Source organism: Trachymyrmex septentrionalis, unplaced genomic scaffold, assembly GCF_001594115.1.
Source record: "Trachymyrmex septentrionalis isolate Tsep2-gDNA-1 unplaced genomic scaffold, Tsep1.0 scaffold20, whole genome shotgun sequence".
Lineage (NCBI taxonomy): Eukaryota > Metazoa > Arthropoda > Insecta > Hymenoptera > Formicidae > Trachymyrmex > Trachymyrmex septentrionalis.
Genome location: NW_017305180.1, coordinates 2,978,185 through 3,002,160, shown reverse-complemented (window position 1 = coordinate 3,002,160; position 23,976 = coordinate 2,978,185). Strand labels below are relative to the sequence as shown.

Here is a 23,976-nt window from a genome sequence, read left to right as displayed (position 1 = left end):
AGAGAGAGAGAGAGAGAGAGAGAGAGAGAGAGAGAAAGAGAAATGAAAGAACTATTTATTACACTTAATTAAACTCTGACTCCAAAATTTGTGTCTGAACGCCTTCGTTCCATTCAACGCTCTGATGCTCTGCTCGCTCTCTCGAATAACATACCATTTCGCTACTTGCTGTTTATTATCTTTTATCGAGTTTAATTTAATATTGTTAATCTAATATTAATTTATATCGTAATGTAATTTCATTCTAATAATTGTTCTGATACATCTTGTTTAGATCGAACCTCACAGTAATATTATTTATTAATATTTTACTTTTTCAAATAATATCTATATTTTATACATAATAAACAATTACAAAATAGATAGTGCAAGAATTTAGTAATATGTATTAGTGGTATTGAAAATTATGAATCGAGAAGTATGAACAGATTTTTCTGTATATTAGATTTTATATCAGACTATATCATTTTTAGTATACTATATAGAATAAAAATGATGTCTCTCTCGTAAGAATTCCGCTACAATCGGTGAAATCACTGATCCTGTAAGGTCGAGTCGTCAAATGCTTATTGAACCATCGTACTTTTCGCAAAACGACTTTCAGAAAATTCCTCTACTTTCGAGAAGCTCGTGGGTCAGTCCCGTTTTCGCGTTGGATAAAACGCTGTTACCCCCGAGAGATTTGTTGTCGAGATTCAACTGGGACGATGACTTATCTGGACTCGCTGGACTTTAGGGCACTCTGCGGAAAGTTCTCGTGAATGGCGCCAGACTCACGAGTTCTTGTACTTTTATTGTTTCTGCACTCGATTCTGTTGAAGTCAGTGCTGAAAGAGTTAACGATGATTTGTGTTCAAATAATGAAGAAAATATCTTTATAATATGTTTTCTAATGATTTTATATGTGTAACTGATATTATAGGAATTGTGTGTCAAATTCATTGCATCGACATATTTTCTGCGAATGCCGAACTGTTATATATTTTAATGTTAATAATAAGTGGAGTTTAACTAAACATTTTTTTGCAATATGTATTTATAAAAGAATATTTGATTAAATAACAATATACGTAGTATTCTGTATGTATAACAACTGAAAAATTAAGGAAAGATAGTACAACTTTTTAATTGATTTAAACTCAATTTTGAAATTAAAAGACAGAAATTTTCTTTTTGTTTTGTATTATTTATAATATTTTAAATATTTTCTATTACATATTTAGTGACTACACACGCAAAAAATAATTTCGCTGAAATTGTTTAAAAATTTAGCTACATATACATTTGAAAATAATCTTGTTGAATCATTAAAATAATTATGTAGAACACTCAAACCGATTGTAGAAAGCAAAAACTTCTTGCAGCATTGCTCATGTTTGAATTTTCTACCTAATCATTTTGATAATATGGTTCAAAAAAATTTATTTTTAGATCTACACAATACGTAGCTAAATTTTTTGATCTTTTAGTATAGTCGTTCTTTCGTATACAAATATAAATACTATTTTTCGACAAATGTTGTTTGTCGTACCTATAAAGTTTGAGCTAAATAGATAAATTAGATAAATCATATTAGAGATATGATGCTCTTGTGAAGCGTGACTGTCCTGAAGTACGTTATTCGTGGAGAGCCGCGCGAACTTTGGGATATGATGTTGAGTTAGGCCGTGTAAATAGTAGAGGAACCAAGCGTGCTGGAGAGATCCCTCGAAAGAACAATACCTCTTTGTCGGTTCGCAAACGGGACTGTTTCGCTCTGGCAAACAAGTGATGGTTGCTTAGCTATGCAATAACGATACTATCCTACCGCCTGCATTGTTATTTCGGACGAGAACTAGACGCACACTTCGCTTACAGACCTGCTTATATCTGCCAGTTATTTACGCCTAACGCATTTCAAATATGTCTCTACACTGTATTACATGGAATAACTCTTGATCGATAGACTCGTAACAATTTCAACTGTACACCTAGTCGTATTATATTATTATGATACATTACAGTTACATGCTCTATTGGTATTTATTTTGAAATTATACATACTTTCATATTCAATTTAAGTGCTTTTCTATTATATTTCTTTTAGAAATTTTATTTGATTAATTTTGTCGTTGTAATAGACTGTTACCATCATTCTTCTCATGTTACTCTAAACAGTTAGTGAGAAAAGTTTTCACACAAAGGAATAGCGAATCGTTCCATCAACTCAAGTATGACGTAAAATTTCTCGTTGGTGAAATACAATGCTTTATTTTACTTTTCGGCGAACAAATTTTGCTTCCGAAACTTATTTCAGAAGCTTGCGGCGCTAGAATATAACGGTCATTTCTGCAGAAACTTTCAGAGAGCTTGTCTCGATGAAAATATTGTATAATTAAATATATAAATTTACTTGTATTTACTGTATTTATCGGCTCGACAACAATTCCTTTATAACAATTATCAATTCCTCTTTATAATATAATTTCGAAATAAAATACATCACATATGCGAACGAGCACAATATCAATCGTAAACGAATTTTTAATTGCTATATTGAATAATGCTCTGTTATAACGCATTTCATTATTTTGTGGACCTTTGATTGTTGATATTACTCATCGATCTGTTATTATTTATACCTGTCAAATGACGTAATAAAGTTATAAAATATGCAGAAATGTTCGTCTTGCAAATTCCGATCTGAAATAATCTTGTTTATGTCTTTCTCGAAAGCTATTTATTATTAAATAAAGAAGATCAAAGGGACAGAACCGCGCAGTAATAATTTTATATTCTTACACACACACATACACACGCGCGCGCGCACGCATGCACACATATCACTTCTTTGCTTCAAATGTGACACAATTCAAAAAATGAAGTTTCGTAGAAAAAGGGAAAATCATTTTTAATTCAACAGAGAATTATTGACTATTCAAATCATATCGAAGTGTATTCTTAACGTGATTAAATATCATTTTTGTCTTTTTCATTTCACAGTTCTTAAAAAATTCCTTTTTGTAATAATTTTGATGATTTAAAAAATCACGCTTCTTGAATTATGAGGATTTTGATGATTTTTTATGAAGTTAAGTTAGTTTCTTTTTGATATATTTGATTGAGTAATGTTTTTTTAATTCGTTTATAGCAATAAGCTAAAAATTATATTTTTTTATGTTATATTACTTTTGAAGTTAGCATTGAGAAAATTTTTTCTTAAAAATAAATGAATCAAAAGATTCTAATCATAACAATCAAAGAATTTTTATTATATATCTCAACTAGAATTATAATAGATTTAATTAGAAAATTCTAATTTTTCATTATACAATTGTTTAAATTTTTACAACTAATTATTAATTTACAACTAATTATGTAATTATTTTAGGTATACAGTTAATTTTATCTTTACGATTTAATTTTTTCAAAAAATCAATATTATAAAGATTATCACGTTTTATATTCTGTATCCATAACTATAATTTAGGATAAAAATATTTGCAATTTTATTATCGATGCTTGTGTATTACGCAATACAATCCAGTGGAGCCGCAATAGCATTGATTGTTATACTTATCAGTCAAATGTTATACCATATGACGCACGTATATAATATTACGCGATAACCTCGGACAATGTTTTAAAATCTTACGCTGCTTGGATTACGGAAGTTTAGTTTGAAAGACACGTAACGAGTGTCGCTCGGTCGATCGTCAAAGCACTAATGCTATAATTTATGGCAACGGCTATGTAAGGCTGTACGTCCACTGAATATTTCCGCTGCTTTTAGCAGTTTGACGCGCATATTGTCGGACATTTACTTATACAATAAACGTCAAATATTTCTTATGCCGTTGCACCCACGAATGTACTGCGCTGCTTTACTCGATGGCAGCATCTTCACAAGGCAATCACGTCGCCGTGTCGTTGTGCAAGTCACTGCAGTGAAGCGTTCCACGTCTTATCTAATCTCTAAGAATGCCGGTCGGTGTCGGCTTCATCGCTTTGGCCTGGTAGTGAGAAAATATTGACGAATATTCTTTTGCTCTTAACATGTTAGACGTTTTAGGACCACTATCTGGTCTTGCTTTAGCAATTTACAATTTATGTATATAGAAATGTTAATTAGGTTGATTTGTCGTTTCTTCCGATTTCATTTATTCTCAAATCGGCGGAATTCTCTCTGTTAGTTCTTCATCTTTTTTTACAAAATTTTTTTTAATTTTCAATTTTTGTGGATATTTAGAAAATAAAATCTCAACAATTTTCATACACTATTAATGAAAATATATTTCTTATTTTTAATGATCTCAATTTAATTGAGGTACGAAAGTTATATGTACTTTGCGATTCTCAAACAGACGACTTCAACGACGTTTGATTGAAACAAGAAAGTAATATTCTTAACTGGTGAACATTCTTTGCAGATGACGATTGACATGGCGACGTCGTAAAATCGACGCAACTCCACATTCTCCATGGATCATAAGTGATATCGTGGAAGAGAAATGATCATCGTTGTGGGACTCCGTGAGAAACGTGTTCCTTAACGCGATCCATCTATCCAAAATAAACCAAGCGTCGCCATGACGCGTTTGGATCGCGCATGAACGATTACATGCCACTCCAAAAACCACCATCGACGATCCGAGATAAGCTGGTGACTCGAACCACGTGTCCAACGTCTAATAGTGTCTGACGTGGATTCGGGTGTATCTTAATAAAAAAGAAAAAGAACGCAAACAACGTAAGCGAAAAGATTACAAATGTGAGGTTCGTTATCGACGCGGCAGAAAAATACGCGAGTACTGTAAAAAAGAGGCACGCGAGGGATGCGTTCCACAGACAAAGGGTGGGGTGTTTGGTTACCGATAAGGCTTATCCGGAGATACGATGGTCGGCAACTGCGCTCGCCGAGTCGTCAGTCGTAGTACTCAGGTGCCGTCGACAAGATCGTCGCGCCGCTCAGGTCGCAGTAATTTCGTGATTCGTGCATCGTTCTGCAGCTCTAAGGAGGTATCTTGAAAGTGTCGCTTCCGGCCCAGGTGTCCAGTGGTATCACGTGAGTCCAAAAGGTACAGGAAGTCGATCACAGTGGAAGAAAAACCGAGGGAAACGCGCTATAAAGTCGCAACGACAAGCAAGAACGATAACGGGCAATCACTGCTGCGAGAGCGATTAATCGTTGTTTTCCAGGGTGCTTCGAGTTTTTAATTTGACGCTTTAGCGCGTTAAGTGGGCGGCGACAAAGAACGTCGACGTACATTGAAGGCGCGGAAGAGCATGGGCGAGAAGAAGCGAGGGGAAAGTTGAGTAGAGGACTGGAGAGGCAAAAATGTGTACAGGACAAAAGGCTTAGGTGTAGCATATCAAGATACGGTTTCTCTGTCCTCCGCTCTCCTTCCATTCTGTCATTTTTTCCCTTTTCTCTTCACTTTTTCGCTGTCGCTTGCGGCGCAAGCCGCGAACGGTGCTCCGTTTCGCCTCTATTCTCCCTATCTTCTCCGCCCACCGCATCATGCTCTTTGTACAGCTTTCGCCTCATGTGTTAAATTATGTGTGATCTCTTTGACATTCGACAACCGCTGTAGTTCCGGTAATTATATCCCTCGTCACCACGAATTTACTACTCCATTTCGTGCTCCCTTCAAACTAGCGTATTTCTGCGCCCTCATCTTTTTGCTCTCGACGGACCTTCAAATGTAATCCGCAAGAAGCTAAAATCTCTTCACCGTGAGTTCTTACACCCGTCGCGTCGACTCGACTTTTCTTCCTTCCGCGTTGTAGTGGCAGGTTCGCAAGTACCTATTCAATTCTCTCTTGGTTTTATAAGAACAGACCTAGTAAAACCGACGCGAACCTTTACTTTGAATTACTTTAATTCTGAATCTTTTTTCAATTCGCTTATACAACCGACGGTAAATTTTTTTTATCTCACAATTAATGATTAATACCATACAAACGCTCTCACCGAATCGCTCGCAATGTTGAATTTAAAACGATTAATAGGTTGAAGAAAATTGTGAATTTATATTATATATAAATACATATATAATATATTTATATTATATATGTATAGAATTTATATTATATTCGCGTATTTTTGTATGATTTTGCTTGCTAGAGATTGAAAGATCAATTTTAATTAAATTTTAATTAAATTTTAGAAAACAGCAAATATAGTGCTCCAATTAAATAAAAAATTGGGTTATCTATTTTTGATAAAATCCTACAAAGCCGCGAACAGTCTTTTTTAATAATAAGTCAGACACAGTCAATAACATTTAGAATTTTCTTAAATTTATGTAGACTTTAATTCGTATATAAGTAATAAATAAAGTATATTTACACATACTTTCAACTTTCTAGAATAAATATTGGAACTTTATTTTGGAAAATAATTAAATGTAGTATAATTTATAATTACCGAAAGAAACTTGCACGAACAGGAATCGCCCGGTCACTAGTGACCCATGCTTGTAGGGTAAGGATTAAAGTTACGAGTATCATTTATAAATGGAGTAGTCAAAGTAACTATACGATATATAGTTCGTGCAAAATCTAAAAAACACGCTCCTGATATTTGACACATTTAAATATTTTAAATCCCATCCATCTTTTTGCTTTATAGTTTTCCCGCTTTGATTTTGCCAATGTTGAAGACATTTCCGTCCATAGAGTTTCGTTCTGTGTTGCAACGGGAAATCGGTAAATGTTCCTTCGCGCCAAGTCGGAAACTAATTCGAATTCTCAGGCGACGGATTCTGCCGTCGTATCGTTCCGCTGGAGCTCCATCCAGTTTCTTCCTATTGCGCGTATCTTCCATGTTCTTCATTCTTCTGTGCGCCGGGCTTCTAAGGACTTGACCTGCTGTGAGACATACGCGAAACAAAAGGGAGTTCGTGGACTGGTAATTTGGGACTCGGGAGTTACGCAGATGGGAAAGGCGAGGCGACTACGAAGGCGAGAAAGTGAGAGATAGAAAGAGGAGAAGGACGAACACTGGGCGGTAAACGGGCAACGAAATCAGCCTCCTCTCCCATCCTCGCTTGCGCATCGCACATGACTCGAGTTTCTAATTAAACTTAAACTTTTAATTGACTCGTTGTAAAGCAGTTTACAACGCACGCGCTCGCTTAGTCAGTTTTTCTCTACGGTGTCGTCCCGGTGTTCTCCAGTTCGACGTTTATCTCCGCGTTTCCCTCGTCTTTACCATGTTTTACCGCATGAATGGATCACAATGCCGAAGTTTGCTATCGATAATATGCCAAGATCTTATTAAGAAAAGTAGCTCAACATATTATATTCATTGACAGAAGTTTTTACACTTTTCGTTATGAATATTATATTCATTAACAGACGTGTTGCATTATTCTAATAAGTGTTATATGAGTTATATTATTTCCCACATTTATATATGTCACATTCAGTAGTTTAATAAAATAAAATTTAAATTGAATTTTGATTAATGAATAAAGGAATTTCTGCTTCTTCCTTTTTTAGTATATCTGGATATATTTTTATTTTAAAATATTTGTATACAATTATAAAATTTTTGTACCTACAATTGATAAAATTTGGTTAGATTAAACTAAGAAGCAGATATTATGGGAATAAAGATGGCTCACGAATTTTTTGGTGACTTGCATCAAAAAATAATATTATATATTCCATCAAAAATTAATTTTAGTTCAATCTCTAAATACGAGGCTTTAAAAATAATGCGGAGAATTAAAATACATTAAGTGGAAATAAAAATAAATGCATGATATGATTTAATTATATTTTTAATTATTATTGTAACAATCAATCCGTATTAGTAACATTGCACATTGTATTGTGTCAGTCGGGAAGAATCTTAAATTGAAAGCAAACTTGCGGCATAAAATCGTTGATTAAATTTAATGACGCATACTTCGATAATATAATTACATCCATATCCCTAGATGTAGATATGATTCTTATCAGTTATCGATACTTGTTCACAGGGTTTCGTATTCGCACCCACAGCTGGATCGTATTGCAACGGATCTCAAAAGACGCTCCAATATCCGTCTGGATTCTAAAGTATACGAAACGAAAGGTCGGATATCGATCACTATCAGTCACCACTGGAACGAATTGAACAAGACTTCAACGGGACTAGTCTTTCCGCGTGCTTTCGTGTTGTTGGTGTGCTTAATCCACGTGATGAGTGTGTGCTCCTCGTGCTAAGATTTCAATTCGTTTCTGAGCGCGAACGTGAATCGAGAGTGTCCTGTGCTGTTCGTAGTTCGCCCGAGACCCTAGAAGTAGCTTGTTCGTGCACGTACTGTAGAGTTTGAGGGTTGACGCCTTCAAACCGCCAGCGTACAATAATCCTGTCTTCCTCAAGGATAAACGAAACCGAGCGAAGGAGGCACCGTCATCCGGTCGCCAAACGGACTCCCATGAAAATGCTACAGTCGCTAAACGCTCTGGCGGGTAAAATCTCGCCAGGCTCTCCTACCGACAGCAACGCCAACAAGGTGCACATGCATAATAACAACAATAATAACAACAACGTGCATCACCATCCCTACTCCAAACAGCAGACCCAGCCGTCCCCGTCGCACTCTGCCAACGGCGACCAAAAGGAAAATACGTGAGTTTTTTTTTTTCTATTATTTTTATATTGCAAGTTGTCCAAAAAAACTTGCAAAAAGGATTTTTGTGTATTGTTTATTTGAAGCTAAATACAATCGTGTTTTTAGAATGAGAGAGATAACTTATTTGTAGGTAGTCAATAGTATTTTGTTCGTTTTATTATTAAATTTTGGTAAATACTGTAAATAGTAATGTGTGATTACACATACATGACAATTACATGTTGGTAGTTTTTTGAGACCTTTTTTTATTTTTCGTCATTTTTTTCAAACATTTTTGAAGAATAAACTGTTATTGGGCAAATCATTGTTTTCCAATAAGTATTGGAATATTATATAACAATAAAGGTAACGTTAGATTATTTACTACTGAGGTAAATTGTTAATTGCAATAACAAAACTCTATGATTATTTATTTGTACATTGCTGAATAATTACTGACTAATATCAAAAAGTAGGTTGCCCACATGTTGCAATTACTCATTTCACACTAATAACAGGCTAAGGAAATTTCTACATTATCTTAAATCGGCAAATTTCATAACTCATCGGCAATCTGTTAAAATGTTTTGTTTACACTAATATAGTTTACGTATATTATACAGAATTCCGTGTTACGCCTCATTTCAATTAATTAGCATATTCAAGAGGTGGTTGCAACAATGTTAATATTAACGTAACACATATAACTGAAGTTTCTTGCTTTGTATCTGACATAACACAACATAGCGTAGCACTGGCATTATTATATAATATTCAACAATTACTTAACACGCGAGAAACAGTTCTGCTATTGATGAATTTGAGGTACTAATTTATATTATATTTGATTCTAGTATAACTGTGAGTAATGATAACTAATTTAGATAAAACTTAATCTAAATACTAAATTAAAAATATTCTTATGTCCTAAATTGTCACGATACAATTAAAGGATTTCCCATAAGAACTAAATCTATTTTTTTTAAATCTGGATTATGACGTTAAATTATTCTCTGTTAGTAACGTCACATAGTGAATAATTTTGTTTCAGCATGAGTCAAATGTTTCAGCAAAAGAAAACGGAAAAATAAAAGTTCAATATTTGCAAAGAATGTTTTTGTCAAGAGTTTATAAAATTTGTCAAATAAATATTTTAAAAAATTTTTTTGTTTTGTACGGAAATTTTTGTTATATTTTATCGAAAATTTTATCGTATTTATGATGATGTAAAAGTAGAACAATTTGACAACCTAAATATTATTGATAATGCTAGGAATGTTTAATATATGCAAAAGACATTTTATAAACAATACAATAAAAAAATTGTTGCTCTAATGCAAAATATTTATAAGGCGTTTTGTAAAATTTACAAATTATATTTTAATGTTATAATAAGATTAGGTGCTATTATATATATATACATTTTAGCATATACAACTTCTAGGAATTAGAGATTATTAATAAAGTCAGAGAGAATCACATAAAATTCTTCGAATTATGTTGTTCTACGATTATTGTGATTTTCAGAGTAAATTCTAAGAGAAAATTCTCTCCGTGTACTGTAAATAATATTATTTTTGTTATTTTACATTATAAAAAATATTATAAAAAATAAATGCAAAATTTAATGTAAAATGTAAATAGATAACAAATATAAAATATCCGCCAAACAAATCTAAACATTTTTTTAATGAATTCACTTAAAATATTAATTAAAGTCTAACACTTCGTTTTATACCTCTTACATGTTCGGAGAAAAATTACCATATTTATACAACGAACAGTTTAAACATCAGAAGGTTTTTTGTTTTCTGTAAATTTAACCTTTTAGACTTGTTTGGTTTTTGTGAAAAACCATTTTAATTAATTTGATATGATAACGTTTATATAATAATTGTATCATCCTAAAGAAAACTTTCGCATTATATCTTATGGCTTATGACATTTTTATTCATAAAAGATTGAAAGAATGCTGTTTCTGTCGTAACAATTGCAAAAATTCTTTTATTTTCGCTCAGAAGATACTGTGGCGTTTTGAGTAATCGTTAACTTTAGACTTCTATTTTTCTCTCTGTTTTAATTCGTGACGAACGACTGGAAAATGTAATTTAACGCTTATCCTGTGCCGTTTGTTGTTCGCTTCCTTTTTCCATAATTTCATTGCTCGTGAAAACTGAGAATGAGATACTTCTTGACATAGAAAAAAACGTGCTATAAGAATATCGGATACAAGACTTCTTTCGTAACGAAAGTCAAACGAAGGAGAAAAGGAAGCATATAATATTAGAGGCACAATATATAAGAAACATTACGCTTTGAAGCGTACGCCCTTCCTTCCTGTCGAGTCAAGAATCCTTCGGAACATCTTGATCAACAAAGACAAGATTTCGTTAAAATAAACAACGTAGAGATCCAAATTCTACTAACTGCATCTCAACGGCTTTCAAGAAAGCGCTCGAAAATGCGACCTGCTTATGTCATCATAGATAACCCGTAACTTTTTCATAAGCACGGCTTTAAAAAGTCTGTTTACGAGGACAAAAAGGCTCCTAGAACAAGGGTTCATGTTTCTACTCTATGTTCCTTTTTAATGGAAAAAGTATTTATGCGCAGAAAATGTCGCGACGTTCTTCATCATCGTATTTCGTATTTAAAAGTATTTCCTTTAGCGCGTGAGCTCTGGTATTCTTTTAAAAATCATAAAAGACTAAAAGGGAGAGAGAGAGAGAGAGAGAGAGAGAGAGAGAGAGAGAGAGAGGAGTGGTGTAAAAAAAAGAGAATAAAAGAGAAAGGAGGCTAAAGGAATGTTTGTAGGGAAAAGATTTTTTCATCGTCACATTGAGAGAAAAATGTTTTGTATTTGGAACTATAATTATATATTACTATAATTATGATTATTACTGCTATAATAACATTAACTATGTATATAGTTGGCATTTAGGTTGGCAACCTAAAATGATTATGATTATAGTTATTATTATAACCATAAAATAATTGAAATTACCATAAAAATGATTCAAGTGACTATAATTTTATAGTTATATTTTGGGAAAAAAATATGGTTGTCTCAAAATATAACTATATAAAATTATAGTCACTTAAATCATTTTTACGGTAATTTCAATTATTTTATGGTTATAATAATAACTATACACATATTGTAGTTACTGTTATTATTATTATAGCAGTAATAATCATAATTATATAATATGTAATTATAGTTACAATTATCAAACATTTTTCTCTTAGTGCAGGAAAGTCAAGAGAGTATTGTCGCGGCGGCAAAGGGCTCTTCTTCATTATTTTGTTACGTCGCGTAAACGCATCTCTGTAGAATGAGAAAGAAGTTGGGAAGGCCTAAAATAACTCGCTGGCATTCCTCGATGTGAGAGGGCTAAATCCTCTCCCTCAGCCTTCGGTGCGACATTGCGCCATTCTTCACCTTTCTCATCGCTGCTCCTAAGTCTTTTTCATCTACCCCCTGCCGAGTGAATGTCGCTAAAATATGTACCCGTCTTATGTAAAACGAGCGCGATTCGAAGTACGGAATTTCTCCTTCCTTTAGATATGCTGAGACTCGCTGAAATTTCAGTATAATGAACGAATAAATTCAAATAATCTGTAAAACCGAAAAATCTAACTATGTACACTAAAACGAATTTATTTTCAATTAGCTAGTTGCTTAATACTCGGTGAATAATAAATTATTCATCAAGAGGACCCTTAAAAAAAGGTTGATAGTGTCCATTTATCAAGTACAACATATTTTTTGAATGAAACGCTCCTCGTAAATCATTCGTGTAACGTATTCAGTTTCTATATAACGTAAATAAAAAAGTAATAAAAAAATAATAAAAAAGTAAGCTTATATTAAATTATTAATGCCAATAGATACTTTACCCATTTTTTTGTTAAATGAATAATATGTATACGCATTTTATTCCTATGAAATTAAATTTTTATATCGTATGCTATCAAAATAGAAAAAAAAAAATCATACAATAATAAAAAAAGTAAATTATTGAATAGGCCGAATGTAATAGTATTTTGTCAGAGATAAATTCTTTTTTTAATATAATTATTTAACGCGCTGCCGATAAATCATATAAAATAGTATCGCTAAATAGAAAGCATAACGTATTGTCACGTATATTGCTGGTAACATAAAATAAATGATATATCGATGTGCGCACGACATATGATGTTTATTTTAATTTTACGCCATGTAAATATATGTGTCGATATTGCTATATGACGCATATTATTTATAGCATTATCTGCTATGTATTGCCACAATGAACAACTCGATTGCACCGTTTACCTTAATAAGTGGTGCACAATACGATAATATAAATAATGTTGTCTAGATAAACAATACGCGTTATATTCCTTCTAAATTCGAGTGATGGACGATTGTAAGTTAAATTGTTACATAAGTTTACAAGAGCACACACACTAACGGTTTACTAGGTTCCTTGACAATTGTAGGGTTTAAGTGATATGTGCGACTCTAGGGAGGAATTCGTTTAACAAAAGGGTCGCTGTGGACCCTAAAGGTCGTACGGGGTCGTCTCTTTATCTAGATTCGAATGCTTCACTGCGTTGGAAACACATAGAAATTAATTTCTACTTGTCGACAGGTACGATTTCTATCTGCTTGCCTCGGAGAACGATTAGGATACTCTGTGCAGTTTACTCACTGTGAATTACGTAAATATTTGTCGCTTTCGCAAGCAACGTGAATAGTGTTCTAAGTTTACGCGCATTCGTCGCATTATCGCGTCGTATCTAGATAAGCGCTGATAACAATTCTTATCAAATCACATGCCGCCATCTTGAAAGATACAAACTTCTTTCTCGTGCTTCGTTTGCTGAATGTTCTTGTTATTTTATATTTTACTATGTATATATTTTTATTTAAAAATCTGTTTGTACGAAATCAAATAATACATTTAAGAAAGATAACACCATGTATAGATACCAAGACTAAGATCTTAAATTTGTACAATAATGATATATACAAATAGAAATTAATTATAAAATTATTGCCGTGTTGATAGAATGATGAAAAGTGGTAGTTCGGAACTTTGCGTCGCGATATCTCTGCTTGTAGGGTACGTAGAGAAAAAATAAAAACACTTTCATCATATATTCCGAGCGATTGCAATCGATTGAGCACACTTAAAACTTGATCGGTTCAACCCTTATTGAGTTTCCGAATAACCTCGATCTGACGCAACTCGACGGTTCGCGAATCAAAGGAGGCACGTCCGTGTCTTGCGCTATAGCTTAGCTACCAGATAATACATACACGTCAAAAATTAGCATTAGGGTTGCAGTATTTGAATTTTTAAATCTCATGATATATAATTAGAGATTATGTATAATTAAAAATATAATAAAGAAGGAAGTAAAATTATGGAAAGAAGTAAAGATATGCATATTCATTGTTATAATTAAAAATGTTGATTCAATTTAGAAAAATGCTCTATCGAAAAGTTACTAATTTTAAGATGTGTGAATTTTCTTTCAACGCAGTGCTATCATAAGCATTCCGAAATTGCATGTGACTTTATTTGACTGTTGTAAATATTAATTTGATAATTCATCATCGCTACTTACTTAAGTCATTTTAAATTCTCAATACAGATACAGATTGTTTCTCACAAGAACATATCGCTTTTCCGACTTTTGTTAGTGACATCGATCATATCTCGACCTGTCGCGTCATCAACACACGTCTATTCACATGCCATTAATCCGTAAGGTTGCGATACTTGTGGCGCAAGAGTAACATTGCGAGATTGGAAATTATATTATCCAACAGGAATTGGAACTCTCTGCAAACAGCATTACCACGCCATCCATCTTCCTATCGGCACCTCCTCCAACAAACTTTACCGATAGATCATTTTTCTATCTTCGAGTTGTCGTATCCGGTCACGTATCCTGGCCGTAGATTCTCGTATTCTGCCTTCGTAGCAAGTTCCATGGGCTATTCGGATCGCTCGCATACTCGCTAGTCGCGTCCGCTTTCACGAAAATTAAATCCGTATCGATGAAGCGTCGAACGCAAAGTCCGAGTCCTCTTTTCCACACTTTTACCCGCGGCAAAATCGATCGCGCGTACGCGACAGACATCGTCGTTGTCGCGCTCTGTCGAAAGCAGAAATGGGAGAAACGCTTAAAATCCGTGCGAAGCTACGACGACAGTGCAATCCTGTCGGAAGAATTGGAAAGATTTACTAAAGCCACTAACAGAAATCAAGACATCAGACATTGAGAGTCTACCATTGTTAGGCTTCGGTACTTCAGCATCTCTCGCATTGACAAACGTTTTAGCGAGGAACGTGATCGTTCTTTGGATAGCGAAAGAAAGATAAAACGGATAATACACGTATGAAACTTGAAGCTTTCATCTTTGATAAAATGAAAACGATGTCATTCTCTTTTTTTGAAAAATAGTAAAAAAGTCCAATCAATATACTAACTATATATTATTAAATGATTTTTACATAAATATGATGGATATTGCAGAAAGAAGAAAAGCGAATAAAAACACAATATATAATTACGCTCAATGTCTTCTGGTAAAAGAGTTCGGAATTTTTGTATAAATCTTAATAATAATAATAATAATAATAGGAAATATATTTTATTGCCTCTTATTAAATTACAATAATTTGTGTTACAAATGTTAATAATAAATACCTTTTTTGTGAGATTTATTAAAATATGAATTAAGATATTATCAGACATCGTAAAAGTTTCAGATTTTCATCTTTCGATTTATTTATGTATTCCGGAAGGGGCTCGTCAACACAAAATTCCGCTAAATCTTTTCAAAAGTGCTCGGCATGCACTTCTGGCGAGCGTACGAATAAGAGACATAAGGAGTCGGGGGAAAGAGGCGATCTCGAGTGCTGGATAGCAGTCTGGAGGAGGAAAGGATGGTGGGAGGCATCGTCTGAGAAAAATCTGACAAATCCGACAAATCCAAATACAGAAAATCCTGCCGAGCACGCGCCTATCCGCCACTTCAAGATACGCCGTCTTCCTTTTCCTTAGCCTTCCTATACGCGCATCCGGCCAAACCACCCCAACCCCACCTATTTCCTTCACCTTGGCACGTGTGCAGACGCTAGCGTCCTACTCGCGTCGGTGGTTGCGTTCTCCTTGTAAGCGTAAGCAGTTCCCAAGCATGGCGTCGCCCATGAGGCACATAGCACGTAGCCGTGATATTGTCACATGCCTCCGGTGCAAAGCTTCAAATTGTATCGTCGTCGCTGCTGCGGTGCATGTGCGACCGATGACTCTCCTCTGCGTGCGTCTGGTCGCACTTCTCCTCTTTCCGGCCCACCCTCGATTTTCCCATACCACTTACACCGACGACAATAATATCCGACACGCTCCAGCTATTCCTCCTCTTTTCGAGCTGACGGCATTGTCTTGCAGTGTCTTTTTCTTCTTTCATTTTCTCGTCTCTACCATGCAACGATCGGAACGGCACGTCCGAAAGTATAGAATGTAAGAACGAGCGCGATTGAGCTAAAAAAAAAATCATTCGTGACTGCTTCATAATAGAATTCTGTTATAGTATATTCCAAACATGTTATAACTGTTTACGTGAATTTTACATTAAAATGTCATTGATTTTCATAATCTTTTAGAATGTAGGAAATTTATTCGGTATGTTTCATTAAAAGATTTTATTGAAATTGTACAAATTCTTCACTTATAGTTGTAAATGCTACTAAAATGTTATTATATAGACCTGATGTTTACTTAAACTTTAATTAAATTTTGAACTGTTAATTTATATATATATAGATTATATTTTTACGAACTGAAATATGTTATGATAATATCTTGACAGGGTTTTTTGAATAATTTACATTAAATTTTTTGAATTATTTATATATATATATACAATATTAAATAATGATTTTTATATATCATTGCGGAAACGTTGATAGAAAAGTGACATAAGTCAAAATTAGCGAATTTTAATAAAGTATTTAACAAATACTTTCTAAATTGCAACATTTTAATTAGAATAGTGAATATGAATAACTTTATTTTATTTCCATATTGTAGTTTCAATTATTATAATGAATTTATTGAAATTATGTCATAAATTTTCCAAATTCGAAACAATTAGGGTCTGCAACCCTAATATGGAGTTGTACAAATTTCTTTCCTTATCATACGACACTTTCATATAAGCAATATATTAGTTTTTACGATCAATTTTTTTCATTATCTCAAAGATGCTAATTTTTTCTTTTTCTATCAATATATGTATATTATATATTCGATAAATTAAATAATTTTTTGAAACTGATACATGAGACCACACACGTTTTTTATCACTTTAGGATACTTTTCAGAGTAATGGTTGAATCTTGTGTAGCGTCGTGTCACTAGTCATGCTTTCAATGACAAGCTGTTATCCGCTCACCCCAGATGCTCGTGCCACATCAGTACACTTACCGGATATTCGTTCATCATAATTCAATTCCTCCATCGCCTTCGGTGAACCGATCAAATTCATCACGAAGGAAGGCAAAATTTTATCAACGAATCTACTTAAGCGGATAACGGAGTCGTTACTTTGTTCGCTAATCCACGAGCTTCCGGCGGGGTGGTTCGTCCGCGGGAGCGCTTTTAACATCCGGTAATCTGTCGACGGTAATCTTTTTAGCCTCCCTGGCTGCCGCCGTGGTACAGAATCGCGAAAGAGCGAGAGTGCGAGTGAGGTATGGAAATAGGTGTGCGAAAGGTGGAGGTCGATTTGCAACGATGTAATTTGTCGGATCTATAAACCGACCGCGAAGTAAGCGTAACTACTGACGGATAAGCATCCATTCAAATTATGCGCGCGGTAATATGACTCATAACTCATAACATATTTCCATTGTGCTAACCCATCGTCATCATCTTCGCCATTTTGACGCCGTAAAATTGAATTATAAACTAATCCTCCTTTTCCCTTTTATTCATCGCGCCAAATAATTTAATTATTAATCTTCTTTTTGGAATCTTTCTTTATTAACGAAATAGTTTAAGATCTCCTTGAATTTTTACATAAATATAAACAATAAGAAATATTTAGAGATTTTTTTAAATAGTCAATGAAATTTGTGGAAAAATATCGAAAATAATTAAGAAATGTGGAGAGAAGACTTATTGTCAAAATTATTGTAAAAATGAAATAAGACTTGTTATCTTCTGCTGCAATATGCAATATTTTTATTATTTACTTAGCTTACATATAAAATGTACAGAATAATTTAAATCACAACATAATTGTGACAACGATATTAAATTCTCGAAACTATGTTAGCTTACATATAAAATGTGTAGAATGTATTATTACAATAGAAATTAAAATTAACAACGTTAAACGTCAGAACAGAAGCAATATCAATCGAAGCGACTTTGTCACGATAAAATAAAATTTATGTGAGTCCAAACGTCCAAAAATGCAAACTCTTTCTGTTAAACATATTCATATGCATTTGTTGTTTCTTTTATACTTTACATCGAATGCATATTACTGGTTAATGTGCTCGCGTTAAAGGGAAACGAGCACTTTTATTAATTATAGAAACAAAATTACATGTCCTGTTATGCAAACGTTGTTATACAGTGCTAATTAAATTTTAATTAAAACTGTCACCTGTTCATGTCATCGAGTTATATATGACGATGACGTATATATAACTCAAATCAAGTGATACAATTATATTGCACATAACGTTTAATAATTTTAAGTAAATATTTTTATATCAGTGATAGATTATCGAACTAATTGTAAGTGCAAGAATAATCGTGAAGGGGGATAGGACAGAATCATTTCAATCAAATTATAAAATTTTTAGGAATATAGTAAGAATTGGATTATATATTTATTATAACAAATATATAATATTACTACATTTTTATAAATATATATATTTTAAACAAATACTACATTATGGAGAAAAAAATTGTTGCAAGAGAGAGAAAAAGCATTTAAATATATTTTAATTATTATAAAAATTATTACAAATTTATCAATGAATAAATGAATCATTTTTAGAAAGATGTTAGGGAAACACAAATTTCGTGAAAAACATTAGCTTTTTTAAACGTACTAGGATAATGCATCGTATACAATTTAAATTTAAACTTATTGGACACGCTAAAATGTATGTAAATTTATTTTAAACATTGTTTTAAACATTTAGAAACATTGTTTTAAATTGTCTATGTAATATTTATAATTGTTGAAGGAAAACGCAACTGTTTACCGCACATTTGAGCGTCCTATTTACGCGATAAGCATAAATGCATTGGCAAACTCGCGAAACGACAATGTGCAAATTCGCAACGCGATAGAATTTGGTTGTTGTAACAGCCGTCGATGCTGTCGCGTTTCGCATTGCCTCGATTCATTATCAACGTCGCGTTTGTGCTAGGAATCGCTCGAATAGTAAAACGCGTTTCCGAGGCAGGCCTGCGGGGGTTGAAAGGAAAAGTTACTTGTCCTAGCGACCTACTTCTCATCTCTCGCGTTTGTCGCCGGCAACTCGTCTCGTGTTCTCAAGCTCGGCGTTGTTTACAACGACAGTCCTTTGCAAACGAACAAGGAGCTTCTTTGTAAAAGGGTTGTTATAATCGAGCGGCGTTCACCCCACTGCCACAGGCGTTCTATATCGCCGAGTATATAGTATCAATGGGTATCTCTTCTCGTGTCACCGTGAGAGAAAACGGAAGCTCCACTATGCGAGAGACACAATTAGCTACGCATAAATTACAGCGTGATGGTTCGATCGTGATGCATAAGTGCGAATAATTGCTTTGGAAAAAGCCGATGCAACTATCTGAGGGAAACTGAAAATGTGAAAACGATATTGATATATAATGATTTTTAATAAAATGTAAAATTACATGATTTTTTAAAATTAGGAACTAACTATGCAGCCTAGAACACTTGATGCTATTTCATGTTTAACTCTTGAGTAATCATCTTATTTTTTTTACAACGATCACTTGGAGTCACATTCCGATTAAAAATCATTATTATTAACATTAACGGAATAAACACATTAAGTAGCTTATTATTATTTTTTTTTTATTAAAAATGTCAATTAATAAAACGCTTTCGTATTATGGGATTTTGATATTGGAAATGCATATTTAAGAATTTCTAAAAGAAAATTATTAAGTAAAAGTTTAAAACAGAAAGAAAATATGTTAAACAACATCCATTTTACAGCAATTTACATCTTTTTGCTAGTAGGACATATAAAAACAATCCAGATGACTATTCCTGGATTAATAGTGAAAGAAAAATGTATATATAAGTATGAAATTTATTAAGATTTAGATATTATTGATTATTTACGTATTTATATCTAAGAATATTATATTTCCATTAAACATGTATTATGTGGGAGGCGTATTGGTCGAATATACGTTTGCGTACGTACATTGTACTTAATGCATGAATTTCCTGAGCAAATTGCCGCGAGCCATAGCCTCGATTTTGTGACGTTGAAGATAAGCGAAGGCGGAGTATCACGTGTAATGAGATAAGGATAACCGGTATTCGCGGAGTGAGGCGCTTTAACACGATTTTATTGTCCCGGTTCTCTCGCTGCCCCATCGAGGCGGCATTTCATCGTATCGGAAAAGCGGCCTCTGCCTCCGCGCGTTCTCGTTTCTCTTTGACGATTAGGACTTTACACGCTACGGGAGCCGTATGAATAAAGGATAAGGGCATAACATACGTCGAGACGGCGCACGTACGTGGTCGTACGTACTGTAAACACGTGCCGACACGTACTATCGATCTCGTGTAAAATTAAAGTGCACGCCTGCAGTTCCCGTAGTCGTAATACTCGTAAATTATTCCCGCGACTCAAGCCCTTGACCTCCGTAACAATTACCGTGATTCCAGAACGTTGCGCCGCGAGCTTGCATTTTATCTCGCGGGGCGAACGCACGAACCGACAAGGATCATTCGGCGCCATTCGTTCCCCGCGTATTACGCGAGTTCGGCAACTGAGCCGCCTATTAAATCGCATAGAGAGTGCTTGAACTTGATTCCCAGGACACGCGATTCCTCGCGCGATCGATCGATTCGCAGTTCACCCACCTTTTCCATTTAGGAATAATACCCACTTGCACGAAAGGATTCTTATCGCCTACTTCAACGTCCGTTTTGGATGTAATCTATCCGCTACGAAATTAGGCCACGTCTAATTTACGCGAATTTAATTCTATGACAATTTGGTTTTTTAAACTTGGCTGTATAATTAATGTGAAGGAAACTTGATATGTAAATGTAAATTTTTTGACAATAAATATTTTTGCAATTTAATTTTCTAGAGTTGACGGTGAGTCTGTTGTCATTCAATTATATTCTTTATGTTAGATCTGCAAATTTAAATTAATGTTGTTAACATAAACTTAATATTTATTCTTTTTTGTACGAGTTCTGTCATTTTGGTTTTTTGATATTAATTATTGTCTTTTAGTCAATATAAATGAAATGTGTGTCATAGATCTAGCATCAGTAACCGTGCTACAAATTTTGGCGTCAGTTCTGGAGAATTAATTTTATATTTACTACAAATTTCTCTCTGTCCCCCTCCTTCTTCTCTCTCTTTCTCTGTTACATGAGTTAAATTAAGCTGAGTGAAATCTGGAGAAAATTAAATTAGTTTTCTACATTCGTATATAGAGTATGTTCTTAATTTTAATTTACCATCATCTTAATTTATCAAATATTAAATAATTACATTATTACTTTATTATTTTGATAAAAGTACACTTTTTTGGATTTCTATTATACAAAAAGAAATTCAACTGAGTAAAATCTAGAAAGTTATCTTTTTATACTTATGCAAAATGCGTGTGCCTTAATTTATCAAATATTAAATGATTTTTTCTACTATGAAAACCTCGATATTAAAATTTTATATTTTGTTTTAATTTTTAATACTTTCAATTGAAAAGAGAGAGTTTGCGGGTTTGTGGATTTAGAATAATTTGCATGTATTGATTTGTTAAGCTTTGTGTATTTTTTATAATTTTTCACGTCGCATGCAACACAACTTATGTTATATTGAATTATTGAAAACATATCCAAATTTTATTTTAAACATTTCCCAAAATATTACTGGTCAAGTTAAACGAGGTCTGGTGATAATGACTATCACGTAATTTATCTCGATTAGCACTGTGCCCATGCAACACGAGAATGATCGATCGCGCGTAAGCTTTCCGACCTATCGAGCTATTCGCGTTCTTGTAATGATATAACACATCATTAACGTAATCATGAATAATCGGTTCGTACGAATAATATTTTCCGATTACATCTTTGCCATATATTATTTACCCACACACAGTTAACCCGGGGAATGTTACGGTTGACATAATTACGAAGAAATCGATTTATCTTTAATATAAATTATGGAATTTGTTGTATGCATTATTTACGTATTTAACTTTTTATTAATTTAACATGGAAAATATACTATTTGCATATTCATTTTGTTATTCATTTTGCATTTTGATTATTTATTTGATAATTGTAAATAACTTTAGTCTGTAATCAAAAATTATATAGGGATAAAATGAGCCATTGTTTTGGTACTTCTTTTTCCTCGGTCGAGATAAGCAACTGGCTTTAGAAGGGAGGCACTTCATGGTTTGGTATTTTCTAGAACTTATCCTTTTGTTTTAGATCCGTCTTCCTACAGAAAGCAGCTACACGAAAGTCCACTCCGACCACTTAGCGAAAACTAAGTTACGAAGTAATTTTTCATTTTCCTTAACTGCCAGGTGTCTTACTGTGTATCGGTTGATTCGATGAGAAATGTAGAGGAATGTCTGTAATCCAGTTAGGAAGTATTTCCTGAAGCTGCGCTATTAGATCTCTTCGATTCGCTTCCATCTCACTTGCCGTTCTTTACAAAGCCATTGTAGCAGATTTTACGATAACTCACAAATACGATGCTCAATAAGTAGAGCTATACGAAGATTAATTTAATCACTCTTTTTGTGATATTTAATGCGGATATTATAAATGATTAATATGTGTTATGTATGTGGTTAATAAAATCTTTTCATAGTCTTTATTCAATACTGTATGGGTATATAATATATAGATAAAAGTTGGCAACCAATATTGATTGCATACAAATTAAAAACTTGTAAAAAAGTATTAAACTATATAATTATTATATGCCAATAATAAAAAATAAAGTTATAATTTTTCACGAATTAAGAGTTTAATTTTTTTTTAAATTATAATACAGATTAATTTTTTTCCGGATCTTTAAAAAATGTATATTATCTTGGTAATAAATTTCTAATTTATTTCGTAATAAGAATATGTTGAGTATTTATTGTATAATCAAGAAATAAGATTTTAGTGTCTATTTATATTTATTATATTTGTAAAATCTTAGCTTTAATAGTTATAAATTAAATATTTTTTTAGAAAGATTTTCTTTTCCTTCGTAAGGTCTATTCTATCTAAATCGAATAGTATATTCGTATTATTAGTTTCCATAACCGTTTTGTAATATTTCCATTGAATGATATGTATGAGATTAATACTTTTGTGCGGTGGAGTGTGATATTTTTTGGAATATCATACGTGAGCAGTCTGTTTCTAACCGACGGCACGTTTCGTGAGTATCGGTGTGAAATTTATTCGATGGGCTAATAATGCGGTTGGGTCGCAGACCGCGATAGTATCAAATTCTACCTTCGAATTCTACCCTTCCAACCCCTACCAAGAGTCCCTTCGAATTCTACCCTATCCGTTGACATCGACTTCACCTACGCTCAATCCGGGAACCCGTTCACATTAGCATGTTATTGGGCGGTTGTTTACTTCGGGTTAATCGTCACCTCTGGCGGCAATGATACGGCAACCGGGTGAAAAGTAATAGAGGACGGCGATTTTATTGAGCAATTTTTTTTGACTTGCTGACGATCCAGATTTAACAGAAAGTAAATTGTGACTTTATACACTATAATTATATACTTATCTATAATTAAAAGGGCAGAAAAAAATAAACAGCTACTATAAGTAACTGAATATCTTTGCGCAGTCATCGATAATATTTGAAGGGCTTATACGAAATAGGCTTATATGAAATGGGCTAACCTATATTTTGTAAAAATTTCTAAAGCGTGAATAGAGGCTCTGTCATTCATCCATTTCTATCAATATTACATGTTCGGATACGTCACGAGTAATTATGCCCATTGTTGTAATAAGCCCTTCAATTGTATCGAATATAATTGTTGCATTTCATTTCGTTGAATATGATAGTACATTATACATGGCAATAATGTTTAGCTATAAGTACGGTACTGA

General features: G+C 33.4%; 1 protein-coding gene across 14 annotated transcripts in view; it reads left to right on the top strand.

Annotated features, from left to right (window-relative positions):
- LOC108747753 (CUGBP Elav-like family member 2) overlaps positions 1-23,976 on the top strand; it is a 490,486-nt gene that overhangs the window by 143,958 nt on the left and 322,552 nt on the right. For 11 of the 14 annotated variants that reach the window (XM_018485467.1, XM_018485463.1, XM_018485461.1 and 8 more), the window contains 2 exons: positions 4,410-5,057; positions 7,971-8,605. The exons of 1 other annotated variant lie outside the window; for it this stretch is intronic. In XM_018485467.1, the coding sequence (XP_018340969.1) occupies positions 8,412-8,605 (194 nt within the window). In that variant the 5' untranslated portion in view covers positions 4,410-5,057; positions 7,971-8,411. The remainder of the gene's footprint in view (positions 1-4,409; positions 5,058-7,970; positions 8,606-23,976) is intronic. 2 more of the 14 variants (XM_018485454.1, XM_018485456.1) reach the window with 2 other exon arrangements.